At 40.5% G+C, this 22000-nt stretch overlaps 1 protein-coding gene across 2 annotated transcripts; it reads right to left on the bottom strand.

Moving 5' to 3' along the window:
* Positions 1 to 484: 484 nt before the first annotated feature.
* LOC135476619 (kinesin-like protein KIF22-A) lies at positions 485 to 21994 on the bottom strand. Of its 2 annotated transcripts, none has more exons than XM_064756705.1 (16): positions 19732 to 19797; positions 15994 to 16162; positions 15248 to 15375; positions 14694 to 14842; positions 13281 to 13426; positions 12620 to 12793; positions 10901 to 10976; positions 9816 to 9860; positions 9055 to 9205; positions 8746 to 8875; positions 7960 to 8180; positions 5513 to 5680; positions 4671 to 4754; positions 3815 to 3939; positions 2658 to 2717; positions 485 to 1016 (listed from the first exon to the last, which is right to left on the bottom strand). In XM_064756705.1, the coding sequence occupies exons 2-16, from the start codon at positions 16134 to 16136 to the stop codon at positions 987 to 989; spliced, it is 1830 nt and encodes a 609-aa protein (XP_064612775.1). In that variant the 5' UTR covers positions 16137 to 16162; positions 19732 to 19797; the 3' UTR covers positions 485 to 986. The 2 variants fall into 2 exon arrangements, with proteins under 2 accessions (XP_064612775.1, XP_064612774.1); XM_064756704.1 differs by lacking the exon at positions 19732 to 19797 and adding an exon at positions 21899 to 21994 and having other exon boundaries at positions 486 to 1016.
* Positions 21995 to 22000: the final 6 nt, after the last annotated feature.

The raw sequence follows: 22000 nt of genomic DNA, 5'->3' as shown, positions 1-22000 counted from the left end.
CAGTCGTTGCACTATCCCCTTCATGCTGAACCCATTTTTTAAAGTCTTAGGTGTGACTCAACCCAGGACTGACCCTGGATCTACCACTCCCAAAGAGGGCACTCTACCAACTGTGCTATCGGGGGCAGCCTGAGGCAGGAGGCCCCAAACACCAGCACTGTTAACAACTTCTGGTCACCAAAAATCCACAAGCCGTGAGAATGCAGGAAATCTACATATCCCATAACCAAGGCCAATTGATTTTCCGCTCTAGAATGAAGTATATATCACGGGAAAGACCATTAAAAACTGTTCAGGAAAGTTGCTCAATTTATTTTTTTTAGGATTTTTTCTAACCAAGCAAACTTTGGTTAAATGATGAGATTCTACTGTGGTCTGTTGTGGCCCAGAAGGTATTAACTATGCCACATCTATCCTTCGGCCTGAAATAATTTGTTTCAAGGTCAAATCACCAAATGCATTCATAGATCTATATGTATATGTATTTTGAATGATGAAATGTAGCAGTCTCGTGTGTTTAGTAGCGAAACCTTAAGTGACGTCTCTGTTCCCATTGTGGTCAGAAAAGGCCGCCATAGAATAAAATATTCAAATGCATTTTGCAAGGTTAAACAAATTGTAAGAAACCCTAAATCCAACTATTTTCCGGGGCAGTTTTTATTGGTCGCATAGTATGGTATTGTTTTCCGTTGCCTTTAAACCATGCAAAGAATTCAAACGAGACTCCTACCAATTTCAATGCATGGCAGCAATTCACAAACAGTACAAGCTAGCTAGATATAAAAACTTTATTACATACCTACTTGCATAATTACTAAAATCTGTAAAAATAATAAGAGTTATTTACATAGATGGCTGAAGTCTGAGAATAAATCTATTATGTGTGAAGAGGACAACCATGAAAAATGATGAAATTTATAGAGATATGTACAATGAGTACGTGTAGCTGAGGTGTTTGAAGTGTTTGAAAGAGACTTCAATGCCAATCAAAGCATCAGTTTTGAAAACAGGTTACTCTGCAAAAAAGAAACAAAAAAAAAACAGTGTTATTAATGAGTATAATAAATTTTTTGAAAATTAATAAAGGAGAAGAAAGGGACGAATTAATGACACACTGGCAGTGTGTCATCCACGAGGGATACAATAACACGGTAGGTCCTGTCTCAAATCAAATCTCTGGGTGCTTTAATCAGGATTTGCATCAAACATGTTTATAATGTTGTCAGCTGTCATAACGACGCCTCCATGGAGAACTTAACTTAAGTCATTGAGCTTAAAAAGGGAAGTTACTCATTTCTCAACAAGGTCATAACTTTTTGTCTGACTGGCTATTTTGTGGTATATTGCAGTCAGCCAGCCAATGAAAAATCAGTGGTTGTCTACTAGTTAACTGTAGGTAAAGATAGTAGTCTCCAGCATAACAGGCAATGCAGTGGTGGATCTAGGCAACATCACGAAGTGCTTCATTGATTTTTCACAAGAATTAATAAAATGACATGAGAAAAAAAGTTATTGTTCAGAGAAAATAGGCCGGCTGAAGCTTGAAAACTTGTACATTTCAGAGTTTTGAACATTTAATCAGTTTGAAAGCACACACAAAAAAGAAAAATCAAAAATATGTGGACTTTTTTTTTGGATTGATTTGATTGGTGTTTTACACTGTACTCAAGAGTATTTCACTTATATGACGGCGGCCAGCCTTATGGAGGGAGGAAACCGGGCAGAGCCTGGGACAAACCCACAACCATCGGCAGGTTGCTGCCAGACCTTCCCAGGTGGACTTTTTGAACAATGTCCTTGAAAGGCTGCTTATATGATTTATGTGACTGGTGTTTTACACCGTACTCAAGAATATTTCACTTATATGATGGCAGCCAGCATTATGTCGGGACGAAATCAAGCAGAGCCCGGAGGAAACCCACAACCATCCGCAGGTTGCTGGGCTGCTTATATGCAGGCTTGTGCTAACAACTTGTGTAGCCAGTGGCACTGTGCAGCCTTGTACTAACAACTTGTGTAGCCAGTGGCAATATGCAGCCTTGTACTAACAATTTGTGTAGCAAGTGGCACTATGCAGGCCTGTACTAACAACTTGTGTGGCAAGTGGCACTGTGCAGGCTTGTACAAACAACTTGTGTAGCAAGTGGCACTGTGCAGGCTTGTACTAACAACTTGTGTAGCCAGTGGCAATGTGCAGCCTTGTACTAACAACTTGTGTAGCAAGTGGCACTGTGCAGGCCTGTACTAACAACTTGTGTAGCAAGTGGCACTGTGCAGGCTTGTACTAACAACTTGTGTAGCAAGTGGCACTGTGCAGGCTTGTACTAACAACTTGTGTAGCAAGTGGCACTGTGCAGGCCTGTACTAACAACTTGTGTAGCAAGTGGCACTGTGCAGGCTTGTACTAACAACTTGTGTGGCAAGTGGCACTGTGCAGGCTTGTACTAACAACTTGTGTAGCAAGTGGCACTGTGCAGGCTTGTACTAACAACTTGTGTAGCCAGTGGCAATGTGCAGCCTTGTACTAACAACTTGTGTAGCAAGTGGCACTGTGCAGGCCTGTACTAACAACTTGTGTAGCAAGTGGCACTGTGCAGGCTTGTACTAACAACTTGTGTAGCCTGTGGCACTGTGAAGGCGCATTATGAACAAATTACCCTCTGGAAATTCTCCACATATTTGGCCGTCAGACCAGGCACCAGTTTCAAATCTTCTACCTACAAATCAGAAACCTGGACGTGAGTGAATATCCTATTTTCTTATTATCCTGTACACTAACTTCAATCTTTCTGCCATCCTATAAAGTCTTGTACATCTCATAGTAAGTGAGGATTCTGTCCAACATTACCTTCAGTTTATTTATTTGATTGCTGTTTAACTCCGTACTCAAGAATTTTTCACTTATACAAATCACTGCTGGTAAACTACAGGCCTTTGAAACGTCACTGGCAACTTTCCCAAGTCTGATGTATTTTTTTTTTTTTTTTTTTTGATTGGTGTTTTTACGCCGTACTCAAGAATATTTCACTTATACGACGGGGGAAACCCACGACCATCCCCAGGTTGCTGGCAGACCTTCCCACTTCCGGCCGGAGAGGAAGCCAGCATGAGCTGGACTTGAACTCACAGCGACCGCACCAAGTCTGATGTACACATGCACACAATATCTGTGGCAGACAAATGGTCTTCAATAGATGTTAAACTGTACCCAAGTCCAAACAAGCATCAGCGACTGATTTAATACTGTAACCAAGGTCTCAATAACATTGATTGTAGAAGAATCCAGAAATTCCCAGTCCAATGGTGGGTTTGAAACCCCATTAAGTGATTAAAACCACTTTGTCATCATGACCCTCTCTTCCCAACCTTACCTTTAAGTATGGAGCATTAGTCTCTCAATGCACCAGGATGAGATGTGTCTACATTTTCTCGTTAAGTCTTGTATGTCTCAAAATCAATGATACTTCTCTTTAATGTTACCTTTAAGTATGGAGCATTAGTCTCTCAATGCACCAGGATGAGCTGTGTCTACATTGTCACGCTAAGTCTTGTACGTCTCAAAATCAATGATATTTCCCTTTAATGTTACCTTTAATTAGGGACCATTAGTCTCTCACTGCACCAGCATGAGCTGTGTCTACATTGTAACACTAAGTCTTGTACATCTCAAAATTGATGATACTTCTCTTTAATGTTACCTTTAAGTATGGGTCATTAGTCTCTCAGTGCACCAGGATGAGCTGTGTCTACATTCAAGCTAAGTCTTGTATATCTCAAAAGGTATGATACTTCTGTTTAATCTCTTTAATGTTACCTTTAAGTATGGCCCATTAGTTTCTCGGTACGCCAGAATTAGCTGTGCTCTCTTCTTCCCCACTGTCTGTAACATCTGTAAATCCTTCATGGACCCCGTATTTATTACCTTCAAAATGCTCTCATCTGGAGTAGGAAGATCAGGATAATATTAGTCACATATAACCGTATTTCACATCCATTGTCCAAACTGTTCACAGACCACTTTCACAAAACTTCATAAACCAATTTTTCATAACTTTTCTCGTAGATGATGTCACCTTATGGCAATATAGCCTATACCACCTCGAGAATCTGACTTATGATATGTTCATGAAAGTGGCTCCCAGAATGTCAACAGCAAAGTGAAACATTATATCAATGTAGAATAACTCAGTAACAGCTAATGGCCATTTTGACTGGTTTACTGCTGAAGAGGATAAACAAACAAATAAATCCTTTCCATAAACACAAAAATCAATATGCCCTAAATGACCTACAATTCCACTCTAAAAGTACATTATTAGAGGAAAATACATGTCACAAAATATTATTTTTGGTGCTGAAACTTACAACTTTCAAGTAAAATTCCACCCCAAGCAAACCACAAAACATCTTTGTAAAATTAATAGAACTCTCAGAATCAGAAAAAATGGGCAAGTTGGTCTTGGAAGAAACTTACAGTCATTCAGGGTATTCCAGACCTTTAAAACCATGATTTATCAATATAAAGGAAGAATATAAAGGAAGAGGTGAAGTTTATGGGGTGGAGGAGACTGGAGTGCACGGAGAAAACCACCGACCTCTGCATGGTGCCTGACTAACTTATCAACTTATACAAGCCACAGCCAAAACTGCAAGAGACTGTCACAACTTACTGTGTTTCTGTTGTGTATCTGAGTTAATATGAACCTTCCATCCTTCATCTATCTTCACTTTTGTCGGTGTTTCAAAGTTTTCATCTGAAAATACAGCCATTTTGCAATTCCATGATACTTAAGGACTGCCAAGTCCCATACCCTAATTCTTCTGTTAATATTAGGACAGATATTAGTGGTGCTGACAGAAAACAATTACATTTACCCCCCAGTTTTTTGGAAAACTAAATATATGAATATGCTGCTCAATAGATGAACTAAACATGTGAAGAAAAAGAAACTAAATATTTCTGTTACAATTACATGTATATTGGCTAAAAATAGCCAACCAGCTGTACCAAAAAAGATATGAATTAGGATTGTTTATGTTCAAAGACAATTTCACCATATTTTCATATTTGACATCTATCAATTAAAAGTCATCTGTCCCTTAAAAGACTAGGATTTAAAGAGCAAAGCAACAGGAAAACCAATCACCGGTGGTATTTATGGGGGATTTATCCGTTTTACTACCTAAAAATGTTTGTCTCAGAAAGCATGTTTCTAAGTTGCATTTTATACATCTCCTCCACGCTCACGATGCCACCTTTAAAATCAGAACCTACAAGTTTTGTCTACACCTGGCCATGTTAGTGTAACGAGTTCTCCAGCATTCACTTCCATTAAATGCTCCACTGTACAGAGCCATGCTACGAGGTGTTTCACACGCAACACCTGGGCCCTTCGTCTTAATATCACTCAAAACTGTTTTTATCACCGTTCCTGATAGACTCAGGATAGACATTGTTGTTCAGTCAATCCCATCAACTCTAATATGTTAATCACATTACCTTGGTGCTCACCTGCTGAAGGTCTGCAGGCTGTAGACACAAAACCTTTCTTTGAGCGCTTTTCGGGTTTGAAGAACAGCGCTTCACAAGTCACCGGGGAAAAAGGTGGCGGGGTCTTGATCTTCTCCAATTTGGGCTTTTTTAAGGTTTTCTTTTGTTCATTAGGGATATTTGTTGTATCTGAAAAATTCCACATTTGTTATTTATTTGATTGTTAGTCAATGACATACTCAAGACATTTTGACTTATGATAAGGCAAAGGCATGACCTCAAGCCGCAGCTGAAGCCACATGTATGAGAGCTGGAACTGAGCATGTGACCTCATGAGGCAAAGGCCTGACCTCAAGCAGCAGCTGAAGCTACATGTATTAGAGCTGGAATTGAGCACGTGACCTCATGAGGCAAAGGCCTGGCCTCAAGCAGCAATTGAAACAATGAGGGCTGGATCTGAACAGGCAAGCGCATAAGGCAAAGGGCTGACCTCAAGCAGCAGCTGAAGCGACGTGTATGAGAGCTGGATTTGAGCACGTGACCTCATGAGGCAAACGCCTGACCTCAAGCAGCAACTGAAACAATGAGGGCTGGATCTGAACAGGCAAGCGCATAAGGCAAGCCGCAGCTGAAGCCACATGTATGAGAGCTGGATTTGAGCACGTGACCTCATGAAGCAAACGCCTGACCTCAAGCAGTAGCTGAAGCTACAAGAGCTGGATTTGAACACATAACCACATTAGGCAAGGGCATAATAGTCAAAGCAAGCCGGCACTTTAACCTTTTGAGAACACTAAAAAATTCCAATGGAGAAACATGCAAAAGGACAATGATATTGGAAATAAAAAAATTCTCCTCACTTTGATTTATTGCTATTGGGTTTATAAATTATGTTGCTTTTATTTATATATTTATTTTCATTGATGCTTTACACTGTACTCAAGAATATTTCACTTATACAAAGTCATCCAACGTTTTGATGGGACGAAACCGGGCAGAGCTTGGGGAAAACCCAAGACAATTCGCAGATTGCTGACAGAACTTCCCATGTACGGGCAGAGAATAAGACACCATAACCTGGATTTCAACTTACAGTGACTGCATTGGTGGGAGGCTCCCGGGTTTTTGTACCGCACATGTTGCCTTTAAGACAGCATCGCAATAATGTCTCACTGTTACATGTATGATTTACACTGCTGGTCCCTTTCCACATGCTGTAGTAAATGTGGAAATTTTCAATTTTTTTGTCTTCTTATCAGATAGCTGATTTGAACTATGCTCAGGGGTATTTTAGTAAAATTTGATATCTATGGCAGGAACTGGGTGAAAAAACCAGTCCGCATAAATCCTTATAAGGATGCTACAAACATTAAGGCATTCAAGATTTACAGCGGTTGAAACACCTGATCTGAACAGTGGTACATGTATTTTGGACAGGTACACCAGATGGGACTTGCTACAGTGCTTTATACTGCACACCTGCATAAACCAGGATTCTGCTGGTGGAAAAACCATCCCCGTCAAGATCCCTTTCCACTGCTTTTACGATAATGCTTTATAAATATAACAACAACAGCGCATTTTGGGGGAATTTAGACCAGCGTCTAATAAACTGCTATTAACATCATTATTTTAAAGGGACATACCACCGCAGTGGAAAAAGTTGTACGTTTATTTTGGACGTCATCTACATAAAGCTAAGACTTCCAGATGTCTACTGACTCATATGTGACCCTGAGTGAACGATTGAATGTTCAGTTTTATCTGGGGGCGTTCCCTTCAATCATCATCTTACTGAGGTCGCTGTATTTAGAAAGTCTGATTTTTTTTTCCAGTTACCTCCCCTCCTTGTCTAGAAGTCGCTGTGTTTAGAAGTCTGAGTTTTTTTTTCAGTTACCTCCCCTTGTTGCCTTGTTCGGTGAACTTGAAATGTCAAACATGGCACTGTGCTCTAATCATACGGTCTATCGTGTAACTTCAATTCTGCCAATGACATTTATGAGTACTTTCTAAAACATTATCATAGAAAGGAAAATCGTATTTGGTTTACTAGACTTCTAATTTGCTTTCAATCTATCGTACTGTTTACATGTGCGATCCGTGAGCAAACATTTCATTGTGGGAAACTTTGCGCTGCCTCATTTGCACGTTATCTCGTCAGGCCGACAGTGTACACCAGTCACGGATTTCCCCTTACAATTCTCTTGACTGACTTTTTGTAGAAAATTTAAGCCCAGAAAATTTAGTTAGGAGTCAAATCCAACTCATTTTTGTTTTCAGCTGAACAAAATCAAAAATTCTGAATTTCTTTCCGCAATATGTCCTTTTTGATCTAATTCTGCTTATATGAGATTTCTGTTAAACTTGTAATATGTGTCGTACATGTATTTTTCTACACCCCAAAAAAGGTTTGAAAAGCCAGCCAAGATTTGAGAAGTTGACCGAGATTTGAAGTTATCATGCCGTACCTTTTAAAACATTAGAGGTCTGCTGTTTCTTCAGCATCTGTAACTGTTTGGTTGTATTCCTCAGCTGCTCCTCAAGTTTCTTCACTGTGACCTTGACATCTGACCCCTTGTCTTCAACCAATGAGTGTTCAGCTTTCATCTGCTTCAGGAGATTCTCTTCTAACATGCCCAGACGTTGGTTAACAGTGTCTTCCAGATTAGCTTGGCGGCGTAACAAAGGGCTGGAAAATAGAGAAGAGCACGAATTGGCAGACCTAAAGACAGATGTTCTCTCAGCCTGTTTAATTACTTCAAAATTGTACTTCACAGACTATGAAATTTCCTTCATGCAACTGTGTTTTACTGATTGCTGACGTAAGTGAGATAATGTATTTTCCGTTCATAACACGCACATTTACCTAATTCGTCAACCTTTTCCACCATCTCTGTGAGCAGTATTTGGAATAATTCTGAAAGAACTATGGGGTGTAGAGGAATAATTTGCACAGTTTTGTGAAGCTTGCATCATTTTCATAATAACTATGCGTAAATTCCTCTGAAAACAGTGCTCTAGTGAAAGAAAAAGTTGAGGACTTACAACACGTTTTCTTTCACTGAATAAAGGATGACATTTAATGACATGTACAGTTTACGATCTCTTTTGATGTTGCGATGGATTGGATTGACGTGTCAATACTGGTTTTTCAACCTGTATTAACTGCCATGTACAATTTGTTTGATATACTGATCAACATGACAGCTCTGAAGCCAGCGAGCATGCGACCCCAACCTCTTACAGCCTCTCACCTGAGGAAGGGTGCTGGGTTATACTCCTTGGGAGGGCCAGGGGGCGTGGTGCGTGGGGACAGTTTAAGTCTCTTCCTCGTCACATCCAGCCTGCCATCTGACATGGGGCGTTTTAGACTGGGCTTTACCTCTGTACAATAAAGCATTGATATGTGGATAATCGTTGTGAAAACTAAAACAAAGAGTACTGAATTTTACCATTTTTTCAATCTGTCAACTACATGCATCTGGATAGACTGTTATGAAATGGTGTGAAATTCCATGACAACAAGTGATATCAACACCTCATATGTTTGGGCTCTAACTCACCTGCGGGAACGACTTCTCTCACACAGGTAGTGTTGGTTATTTTCTTGCTCTTTGTGGCCATGTTCAACGTACAGTAGGTGTCATAGTAGAACCGCTCCTCTGGTGCAATGTTTGTGATCATGACAGCATGACAACTACCCCCTATAGAGTCCTGCTCACAAATATGCATACAAATTTTTTTAATATATTTTTTTTACGCCCAGTTTTCAACAACTGTAATATTCAGAAACATATCCATACTCCTTCACAGAGCAATTATCAAGACTACTTCCACACTTCTTCTTTTTTTTTTTTTTTTGTCTTTCTTCCTGCTTTTGACTGTGATTTTCAGATACATTTCCGTATTCATCACCTAGCTTTGTGCCATGGAGTTTTTTCGGTAAGCAACTTTAGTACCTTATCAACAGTGCAATTTATGCATCCACTTCCACACTCCTCACAATGGGTAACAATCCACTTGACTGGCTCAAATAAAAGCCTATTAAGATCTTACACCATACCCAGTTTTACACACCATATTAACAGAGACTGAGTTTGCCCACAGGTAGACACCTTTGGCACAGGTCACAATGTGTATATAACACTGCGTGCAGGTAACTCCAAGGGAGATGTAACACCTGTGGCAATAGTAGCCTTGCATGCTCTTAAAGTATGCATGTACATACGTGCATTTTTAGAAATTTTTAGGCCCCTTCAAACTAATTATCTGACATTCCTCCATTTAGCAACAAATCTGAAAAGGGTCATGGATATTAACATACCTGTAGAAGACGGGTCAATTTGCTGTTCCTGTAAGGGATTCTGGCCTGAAATAGCAATCAGTATCCACCGGTTAAACATACACCAAATGAAAACTACACCAAAAATCTTTTACACCTGTTGTAGTTTATCAATCCTTGATAAGGTGATCAAATTAACCATCTATATACATGTAAATATACCAGGCATAAGAACACGCTGTTCACCAGTAGCAGATGAAATTCCCCTCAAAAGTCTGAAACGTATATGCACCTTAAACAGATGGTTTAATTTCTCAAACTCTAAGCAGAAAAGGGTCAGAAAGCAATCTTTACTCAAATACTCTGGAAAAAATCGCATACCTGATACATGCATGCAATATAATTTAATACAATGTTTTAAAAGCATAAACTTTGAAAGTTTTAATATTTGTTTGTTTGTTGTTTGTTTGTTGTTTAATATTTGTTTGTTGGCTTGGGATTTAACACCACTTTCCATTTGACTTCAATTCGATTTCAACCTGGTTTTTACCAAGGCAATTCATTTCACCACTGGTGATCGTAGAAAGATTATTTATTTATTTATCTAATTGGTGTTTTACGCCGATCTCAAGAATATTTCACTTATTTGACGGCGGTCAGCATCATGTTGGGAGTAAACCGTGCAGAGCCCAAAAGAAACCCATGGCCATCCGCGGGTTGCTGGGAGATCCTTGACACGTACGGTCGGAGAGGAAGCCAGCATGAGCTGGACTTGAACTCACAGTGAACCACCACAGGTGGGAAGCTCCTGATCACAGCAGGTAAATCGATAGCACACAATATGGAGATGTCACCTGACTACTGCACTAAAAAGTTGTAGAAACCAACAGGACCTCTGGGGTATGTTGTGCTGACACTGATATTCTTCAGGAACAGTCTTGATGAATAGATCGGACTTAAACAACCCTACTAGTCTCATACTGCCTTCTTTCAGTACTGTTTGTGCAAGACAACATACGCAATTTCAAACGAAGATGTCGAAAACTGTTTTCCTCCATGTACTGTTAGTCAAAGAGCAACATGGACAGTTTTAAGCAAGTCCCCCATTGCGTTTCTCTGTCACTTACCTGTCCACTATTGATGGCATCCACCACTTCCCCGAGAGCAAACAAGGACTTGTTGATGGCTCCACTCTCTCTCAATCTGAAGTTTAGGAAAAAGAATTTGTAGAGGAAACAACATGCAATGTTTGGTTATTAGTTTTGACAAGTGAGTGAGTGAGTGCTTGGGGTTTAATGTCGTACTCAACAATTTTTCAGTCATATGACAACGAAGGAATCCTTAGGGTGCATGTACACATAATGTGCCTCCTTGTTGCAGGACGGATTTCCACCGCTCTTTTATCTAGTGCTGCTTCACTGAGATGACTTACCGAAGGCAAGTAAGCCGCCCCCGCCCGAGCCATTATACTGATAAGGGTCAACCAGTCGTTGCACTATCTCTTTCATGCTGAACGCCAAGCGAGGAAGTTACAACTTCCTCTTTTAAAGTCTTAGGTGTGACTCGATCAAGGATTGATCCTGGATCTACCGGTCCCGAAGCAGACGCTCGACCAACTGTGCTACCCGGGCCGGTTAGTTTTGACAACGTAATCAGGCATCAAATAGCAACAAAACCAACAGAGAAGAAATGTTGTCTCCATGTGCAGATCTGCTGGTGCAAACATTATAGAACTTAAACTTTTCCGCGTTCAATAGTTTCCCTTACATTTCTCCTGTTAATACTGTGTTGCAATGTTTCCCTCCTTGATTCTCTCACCACATTCCAATGTTTCCCTTTTTGACACTCTTACTGCAGTTCAGTGTTTCCCTTCCTGATTCTCTCACCACATTCCAATGTTTCCCTTTCTGACACTCTTACTGCAGTTCAGTGTTTCCCTCCCTGATTCTCTCACCACATTCCCATGTTTCTATCCCTGGTCATCTTACTATATTCCAATGTTTCTCCTTCTGATCTGAAACCTTACCACATTCCAATAATTCCCTTTCTGATCCTCTAACCATATTCCAATTTCGCCCTTTCTGATCCACTTAATACCATATTCAAATGTTTCCCTTTCTGATCCTCTCATCACATTCCAATGTTTCCCTTTTTGACCAGTTTACCACATTCCAATGATTTCCTTTATGAATCCTCTTATTGTATTCCAATGTTTCCCTCTTTGATCCTCGTCACATCCCCATGTTTCCTGTTTTGGTCCCCTTGCCATATTCCAATGTTTCCCCTTCTGATCCTCTTATCACATTCCAATGTTTCCCTTTTGATCCCCTTACTGTATTCCTATGTTTCCCTTTCTGATTCCCTGACCACATTCTAATGTTTCCCCTCTCTGGTCCTCTTACCACATTCCAATGTTTCCCCTCTCTGATCCTCTTACCACATTCCAATGTTTCCCCTCTCTGATCCTCTTACCACATTCCAATTTTTCCCTTCTTGAACTGCATACCACATTCCAATGTTTCCTCTCTGATACCCCTTACCATATTTCAATGTTTCCCTTTTTGATTCCCTAACCACACTCTAATGTTTCCCCTCTCTGATTCTCTTACCACATTCCAATTTTTCCCTCCTTGAATCGCATACCACATTCCAATGATTCCCTTTCTGATCCCCTTACCACATTCCAATGTTTCCCTTTCTGATCCTCTTACCACATTCCAATGTTTCCCTTTCTGAGCCCCTGAATACTGTATTCCAATGATTCCCCTTATGGTCCTCTCATAACACTCCAATGTTTCCCTCTCTGACCCTCATCATTCCAATGTTTACCTTTCAGATCCCCTTACCGTATTCCAATGTTTCCCGTTCGCTTGTTGTCTTCTGACCCAGCCAGATCAATCAGGTACAGTTTGCCGTGATACTCCTTGTGCGGGGCGCATTTCTGCACTTTCTTGGCCTTCAGCATGATGATACTATGACTTCTGCTGGAGCGGTCGTTCAGTTTTGTTGCTGCCACAGTTCTGCAATCATCATGAGTACATATACAGTATTACATAGACAATCATTAACTTGCCATGTTTTTTTGGTTTTCTTTTCATATATTAATGTCACATTTTACGAAGACAAAATTTATTTATTGATTTGATTGAAGTTATACGTCGTACTCAAGAATATTTCACCTATACAATGGCGGCCAACATCATGGTGGGAAGAAACCAGGCAGAGACCAGGGTAAACCCAGGCATATCCACAGGTTGCTGGTAGACCTTCCACACACAATCAGAGAGCCATGACAAAACAAAAACATGACAACTAGAAGATTCCCATGTTACTTTCACATTGATGGCTTCAGTACATTTTTCCCCATCAGTTTACCATTACCTAGGTGGGCATTGCAGACTATCACTGTGCCCACAAACCAGAATCTTCAACAGTAATGCCCCGCACTGTGGTATTGGCACTGTGCTAACATGTACTGTTTAAAATGAAACTGAAAGTATGGCTTACCTATTACTAGCTGCTGCTCCAAACAGTTTCTTAAACTCGTCAAAATCTGTGATTACCCGCTCAGCTAGGCCTGATACAAATATATTTTTCTCACCATCTTCTCGGATGGGCAGGTCTGTGTTTTTCGGCTCCAAGAGGTCTTGAACCTATTTGGTAGAAGACTTCTTTTGTACATGTGTACCTCAATCAGGTTGACATCAAACAGGTTATCGCATAGAATATAAAAGTCATCAAAACCTTTTTTGTAGCATGGCCATTCCGCAGGCAACAAATGAATACAAAACTTCAGCTCAGTACAGAAAGTAGTGAAAATCATGAATTTGGTATTTATGTTAATTACAATATGCACAAAGAGCATCAGCAATGGAATATTTCCCTTGTTCCATCGTGCTTTATATACATGTAAAACTTCAGGTCAATACATGATGTACTTTTTGAGATAATACCCTTAACACTTTGATTCTAATACATAATACTCTAAGTCAGGAATTTGGTAATTCATGATATTTAATATGCACACACCTTATCAATGATGGAATATCACCCTCATATTATTGAATGAATGATTATGGCTTAACGCCACATTGGCAATATCTCGGCCACATGGAGGCGACCTCATGTTATTGTGCTCTATATGTGTGCGAAATGTCCTGAGCTCAATAAATGTACATACATGCATGTAAACCTTCAGGTCAATACATGCCATGGCCTAATCCAGCCCTTCTCAGCGTCCGATTACTGGACACTGCCGTTCCCTGGAAGTGTCCTTTATGCCAAAGAAAAAAAAAAAACAGCCCGAATTCATTATAAGACTCAAATTATCTACTTAGATGCAAGGCTACGGCTAGCCCATCGCCACAGTAGTTTTCGCAAATATAATTTCTGTGTGGCGAAAGCATATTGGCGTCCTTTCGCCACAGTGGCGAAAGCCATGGATGCCTTTCAACTTCAGTTCTTTAGGTTTAAAGTTCGTAAGTTTTTAAAGAGACTTTAAAATCGGAAATGTATACCCTGAAGCAGATGACGAAAACTGGACCCGCGATAATTCATCTAGCATCCAGATTATGCAGGCCGGTAATTACTTTCACAAAAAAAAAAAAAAAATGCCCACCGACCAACTTCAAAAAAACAGGGTTTGTTACCCGCAACAAACAACTTTTTAATGAGGGCCTAGAATATCCCCCTCATGCTTTGGTGCTCTACATAAGCGCAAACCCTGAAATCAGTACATTTTCTTTATCACTGCTTTCCCTGTTACTGGACACTGACTCTCAGGTTATCACACAAGCTAAACCTGTACTCTGAAAGACCAGAAGGAATCTTGTAACTTTTCCCAGCATCCGTTCCCTGAAGAGCAGTAGGAAATCTGTCTAACGCCAAATTGGCAAGTAGAATTTTGACTTCGTCGCTCACCTTTTCATTGTAAATTTCCAAGAAAGAAAATGAGAGCGAGTAGTCCCATTCTGAGCTGCTGTCTTCCTGTATGAGCTGGAAGATTCCATTAACCACTCTGGGGATGATGCCAGGATCTGTGGGTGAGCCCAACATGGTATGGGTCTTCCCTGAAATAACAAACCAATGAATGGTGTTAACATAAATGTACTCCAGAACAGGAAAAGACTAAACAAGGCAGACAAAAAGTTTCCTGAGCAAAAATGTAACAGCATGACACTATGGTCACACGAAACATTAACAAGAAACACATCAATATCACTTTCCATAAAACCACAGATTTGATTTCGCATCTCCCCTAGACTGAGTATAGATGTATATTGGTAAATTAAGACCAAGATTAAGTTAATCTTTCTCATATTCTCAAAATAGTTCAGATTTTAAATATTAATTTCCGGACAACCTTTTCATTCCACTGCATAGCTTGCATTCAAGGACACTTTTCCTAAAACACTGATACAGGATTGTCACTTTCTATGAATGATCCATGTACACGTATGAGTAAAGAAACTCACCCGCTCCCGTGGGACCATATGCAAACACTGACATGTTCTGTCCAGTTAAGATTTTGTTGAGCATAGGCCGGACATTCTCGTTGTAAATGTTCAGCTGGGAACAAGTTTCGTCATGAACACGAGCAAACCTGAAACACGAGTTACAAAAGTTAGCGTATTTACATACATAAGTGAACAGGACGATAACCTCTGTCATACTCCCTTCTGCCATAAAATACAGGGGTGGCGCACCCCGCTTCCTTAAACCTGCAAACTGCCCTTCCCAGAATCCATAAAAATATGTCCTATCCAATCACTCTTCTACTGATTTTACTGCTTGAGATATTTTGTTATATTTATTTATTTACTTGATTGGTGTTTAAGGCAGTACTCAGAAATTATTATTTAATTTATATGACGGTAGTTAGCATTATCAAGGGAGGAAACATGGCAAAGCCCAGGAGAAATGCACCGCCATCTGCAGGTTGCTGGCTATTTTCTTACAGACCCATGTCAAGGGCACTATTAGACATCTTGCCATGAGTTAGTCATTTGCAAAGACTTTATCAACTTCTTTTGACATTATGTATCACAAAAGAATCTCCTCTTACATGAAAAGTCCGTTCTAGTGCCACCATATTTCAACTGCTCCTTCACCGGAACATGCAGATGTAGACAGCAGATGTAGTGTCAGATCCAGTCACACTGTACGGACAAGACGCCAGCAATCCATTACCTATACATCTCTAGGCCACGCCACAGCTTACCTGTACTTGATGTTTTCCTGAATGTTTCTGTGATTAAAAATCTCCACGGAATTGTCCACAACTCTCAGGCACGAACTGTCTTCTACTTTCAGGGTAGGGCGAACTCTGATGACAACTCTGATTTTGCTCTGCTTCTTATCCATTCTTCTGATTTCTTTTTAATTTCAAGCTGTAACAAGAAATGAAACTGAAGTAAAAGTGCATAATCTCAAAAATAGAAATTGCCACAAGGGAAAATTGGGGTAATTTAATCTATGTATGCATGTAGTCTTGGGGTTGGACATCATACTTGATCATATGACGATGAGGAGTCATTAGGTGCTTCAATATATTGTGTCTTCTTGTGGCATGCCACCACTGAAGTATCATGGTAAGACATCCAACACGATCCCACCCTGTCACATTATACTGACATCCAGGCCAACCATTCATGTCTCCTCGCTACAATCCCCCCCCCCCCACCGATAAGTCGAAGCACAGACTAAATAGGCATTATGCATTATTATTTCACGAGTAATATATAGTGCGTTCCCTGACTTTAGGAACTGTATTCATTCTTCAAAAAGGGACTTCTATTGGGGATAGGAGGACACAAAAAAGGGGCATGGTTAGTTTTTGGTGGGTACACCAAAGAAAAATGTGCCAGTCTGTGGACTTGGGGGACTATTTCACGAGTACATGTAATACAGTGTGTTCCCAGATATCAGAAACTGTTTCCATTCTTCAAAAGGGACTTCTTTTGGGGATATGAGGACACGAAAAATGGGAATGATTATTTTTTCGGAGAAAAACAAAGAAACATGCATTATTCTGTGGATTTGGCATGCTATTTCACTAGTATTCTATATTGTGTTCTTGGGTGGGGGTTTAGCTCTCAGTTCTCATTGTTAGCTGCATTTGAAATGGGGTACATGTGTATCTAAGCAGGCTTGTAATAGAGGCATACGACAGTCCCTTTCAAATATGGCTTGATGAGGAAGAGGTAGCCAGAGTTTTTTACTTACGCAGACCATTTATTTATTTGATTGGTGTTTTAAGTCGTACTCAAGGATATTTCACAGCCGCCAGCGTTATGGTGGGAGGAAACAGGCCACAGCCCAGGGGAAACCCTCAACCATCCACAGGTTGCTCGAAGAGTTAGGCAGTTCAGTTACCCGCTTGTAATTGATGGGCGACACAGGCCACCGGCTCTTCAAATGATATGAGCTAATCAAATGGCCTTGGTGAAAACCAGGAAAGTCGGCTGCACAATAACACGTGAAAAGGGGTATTCACGGTGGGAATACAGAAGTGCATTAGAAGCCTGGTGGATAAGAGACTTGGGACAGCTGTTTTATGACCTGATAAGACATTGCTGCAGAGTAAACCAATTTACACGTCCTTATTCAGGCACCAGTTTCATTTCCGGAAACTCCAGCAATGGGTAAACCACCATGACAACTGCAGATGTGGAATGGAGGAACTGGCGTACTTGACAATTGCTCGTGAGCTCAGGTGAACATGGACACATTTTCAAGGTAGGACAATAGCCAACATAAAATGGATACCAATGAAGACGAAGTCGTCAATACAGGTTTTATTTCCTTTTTACTTTTTCAAGGAGTTAAACTACACGGTGTGGGCGATAAAGGTCCACACAGCCACAGTCTGTGACTAGCATACCACGCGTCACGCTGACCTAAAATGCCAACAGCCTCCCCAGTCTGGGCAAGTTAGCCATTCATCATACTTTAATCAAACATTGAAATTTAACATAAAAAAACACAAAGTTTCTGAGTGCTCTGTATTGTGTGCTGTTCACTGTTAGAGACTGTGCTCTGTACAACTTTCTTCAACGAACTAATGTCATACCCTCTGCCACGTGTTGAATGCAATCATAATCCTTAGGTTAATGTTTAACACCAATGCAAAACAAAAATAAATAGAACAGCAAACTAATAAGTACATGCGTAAAGGTAGGCGCAAGCTGTTATTAGTTCTCAGGCCGACAGCAAATGAGAAGAGACTTGCATTGATGGCATTTCGAATATGTTCTCAATCTGCTACAGAATGGTGATACTATTGTAATCACAAGACTAAATAATCAGCTTCAACCGTGAATATTTGCCATCACATTTAGTGCTTACGTACTTGTTGTGACCTTTATCAGGTTTAAATCTCATTTGTCATTTACACAATGGTGAAATTTAAGGATTTCCTTCACTGATAAACGTGATAATTCACTCATTTGGATATCACTTTTTCATAATATTTCCAGACGCCATGACATCAAAAAAGAAAACATTTTGTATTTCAAGAAACAAGTTAAGTCAACTTTAACATTCTTGCGTCATGACAGCAAGGCACGACAAGAAGTGCAAAGTCACGCTATATATATATGTTCGCATTCTTCATTATGCTTACGGCTGTGGCTGCCAGGCACTTGCGCTTTCACCACTACTGGTGTACCAGAGAAGACAGTGTCTAGCATGTTTGATGTGAAAGCGATGTGTTGTTATGACGGACTGTGACTGTTGTCAGCACCCACGACTTGATCTCGCCATAGTCAATCTGTACACCTTCATCACCTGGACCATCACACAGATGCGATAATGTGCACCAATCAAAACTATGGATATCTGCAGTTGAGGACACCACATGGATATCCGTGACAATGTGTTGCTCGGTCCCAAGGGTGGCCGTAACTGGAGGATTGTGCCAAATTGTTACATTCGGATGCAAGTCAATGGGGGACCTGTGGCTAGTAAGAGCAGCACACCATTTCATGCCCTATACCAGCTGGGGCAATATAAGCATCAGGCTCCCATCAGATGCTCGATTGGACAGGCCGTCCTCCGCATCACCCCGGTCACCCTAAAAAAGGCTTGAAATTGCCACAGGGAGCGATTGAGATTAAACCAGGAAACGTGTTTTCCCGCACACTGTCATTTCTATACATCACTTTGCACAGATGTCACTTGAAATTACTCAAGTAATTCTTTGAGTTCGCTCATATGCTGTATGCAGGATTTCTGTTTACAGTACAACATAAGGAGACACCATATTGTTCCCTTTCGGTCCACACACAACATCAAGCATTTTGGGAATACATACGAAGAAACAAGTAGGCCGTGGTGTCGGAGCCATTTAATAACAACAAGATAGTTTATCAAAGAAAGGCGACAGAACGTCCAGGGGTTGGGCAGGTCTTGATCCTCGACTTCCTCTGGACATTCTTTCCTTTGCCGCTAATTTCCACCTTTCGACAAACACCTGAAATCACAGGTATGCCATGTGCTTAAAAACTCAATTATACACTATAAGCAGGTCATATTTATTATAGGTATCATCATTCAAGCCTATGCATTAGTACAACCTAACGATACAAACTGAGTGTAGGCCTACGTCTCCTATACACTTTAATGTATGCAAATGAAGATTCAATTGTTTGGTCATTGCAAATATTGACTCTTCTGTTGACGTGAGCAGTACTATATTATGGGCTTCTATCCTGGAATTTTTTCAAATTTAGCATTATATAAATATATAATATAATGTTTCCTAAAATTTATATACATGCATAACAAGTAACATTTCCAAATATACACACATGCACGTGCGCAAACACACATGACATGCTAGCGTATATCCACAAACTAATTCACAAACTTACACTATGATATGCTGTTTAACCAACGATTGTAAATATTTAGGTAGCAACTGCCAACTAAGGAGACCAATAAACAACAGGTTACTCACAGCTACTGATTGGAATTCCCCATTTTTGTCTGTTGATTCCTTGCCATTCACCCATTGCCATACTGTAAGAATAATACTGATTGGCATACCGACCTGCTTCAAAGGCATGGAAAAGACACGACATGAGGCCTTCGCTCAACCGCCACAAGTTTAATCCATTCGATCAGGATGTCTGGATGGAGGCCATTAATATACGTGAAGAGAGCTACACAGAAAACTTTATAATTCATCAGGTTCTGTGTCCAAAAGAAGCGACATATATCCCTTGGCCAATCCTTAGCATCACCTCAGCATACAGTCTTGAACAGCCATCCATGCTGGATTTGTTTACTTCTGGGTGTAGGCATCACAACTCAAAGAGCTCTAAGAATATGTACGGACTGATTATGTATGGAACATGGGGGGCACACGTGGAAAACAACTTTTCACGAGGCATTCATGTATACAGCCTTACCGAGTTATCTGCATCATAAAAGCCACATTTTCAGGGGCGCAGCCCATTTCCTTTTATTCATTACAACTTTGTACCACAGTGCATGGATTTCACCTGGATGCTCGTGCAACCTTGACTGAGGGATAGTCCATGCTAGCGCACACCCGATTATCTCCCCTCAACAGGGCTTTATTTTAATTAATTTTACTGACCACCCTCCCCCATCCCTCAAACAGAGTTCTCCCCAATAACCAATTCTGTGCAGTACTGGTATTACTGTAGCACCCAACACTGGAATATCATGGGGATATTTGATGGGGCTATTTCAGGATTTGTTGTACTATTAGGCAATTAATGTATAGCCAGTTTGGAGATACAGTGCTCTATAGAGGGGTTGCATGACCCAATTTTAGTAGCCATAGTGGAGTACTGCCGCCATACCAGCCCATGTTAAAAGGACTCCATTATGGCTGACTGGCTATTGTTCTGCCAGAGTGATGATGTCATATGCAAACCCTCTATATAGGACTGATTACTTGTCATATACATGTAGTATCCCCAAGCATGACTTCAAATTGGGTTGTGAATTGCATGATGTCTTATGTTTCAGGCATCGTGGTGCTATGAGGTGACTAATTTATAGATAGTTGGGAATGCCGACGCTCTATACATTACTTGTGTTATAGCACTCCAAACAAGATTTTAACATGGGAGCTGAATTAGTACGTGGGGCTTTGGGTACTATTTCATGAGTAGTGTATAAACAGTTTGGAATGCCAACGCTCTATATATTACTTGTGTTATACTACCCCAACAAGATTTTAACATGGGAGGTGAATTGGTACTTGAGGCCTTGGGGTACTGTTTCATGAGTAGTGTATAGACAGTTTGGAATGCCAACGCTCTATATATTACTTGTATTACGATACCTCAAACAATATTGTGACACGGGATTTGAATTGATGTTTGAGGCTTCGGGGTACTGTAAGGTGACTATTATATACAAACTAACCGCCGGGCGAAAAGCTTTCCTGTCTAGCACTGGGTACAGTCTAGTTACATGTATTTATTCAGAGTTTCAGCCAGTGCTGGGACATGTTTGTCAAGGCATGAAATAATGTACAGCGTCAAGTCTCATATGTTATTAGGCCATGCACAGCTAATCAATAATATTTTAGTGGGATGCTATGTCATGATACTGCCCCTTGCTCTAACCTCTCAGCGCTGAGTGCCAAGCGAGACAGCAGCAAGTACCATTTTTAAAGTCTTTGTTTTGTCTCTGGTTTGATCCCAGTAAAATAACACAGAAATGAGATCCGGGGCTGGTGTGCCATTACCGAATGGAATATACCTGGGATGTTGTGTATGCGGGCGAGCTGAGAAGTAAGAGCCAAAGTTGACACCACTTTTGGACTGCAGCCATTGCTTAGAAAGGACTAATCGGGCATGGCGTGAATCGGTTTAAGGTTTACCATTGGTTTCCCATGTGGCTACGATACTTCGTCAGCCAAATATATATACAAATTTTGAGCCTTATCGCCTTGAAATGTTTAAATTCGCAGCACGTCAATTATCTCGATGTTGCTGTTCTTTGAGTTCGAATGTCCAACAATAAACTTCACTTAAAACTACCGTCCAAGAAATAAATACCACTGCACCGTGAATGAAACCTGAAATTCCACCGCATTGTGGACCAAAACTAATGTTAATGTTAATGTGCAAATTCCAACTCACCAGGTATTTTCAATTACTCTCAACTCGGTGTGTTATATTTTCACAAACACGAACCGTTTTTCAAAAACTCCGCCATTACCGATGCTCCACTATCTCGCATTT

This window comes from Liolophura sinensis, chromosome 10 (assembly GCF_032854445.1).
Source record: "Liolophura sinensis isolate JHLJ2023 chromosome 10, CUHK_Ljap_v2, whole genome shotgun sequence".
NCBI lineage: Eukaryota > Metazoa > Mollusca > Polyplacophora > Chitonida > Chitonidae > Liolophura > Liolophura sinensis.
The sequence above is the reverse complement of the archived record's forward strand: the minus strand, read 5'-3'. Positions and strand labels throughout refer to the sequence as shown.

Excerpts from the sequence above, each read along its gene's own strand:
- LOC135476619 (XM_064756704.1), bottom strand. The coding sequence starts at position 16,136 with ATGGATAAGAAGCAGAGCAAAATCAGAGTTGTCATCAGAGTTCGCCCT. Across the intron at positions 13,427-14,693 it reads TGGAAATTTACAATGAAAAG|GTTCAAGACCTCTTGGAGCC; the intron begins GTGAGCGACGAA and ends TCTACCAAATAG. Across the intron at positions 2,718-3,814 it reads CTAATGGGCCATACTTAAAG|GTAGAAGATTTGAAACTGGT; the intron begins GTAACATTAAAG and ends TCTGATTTGTAG.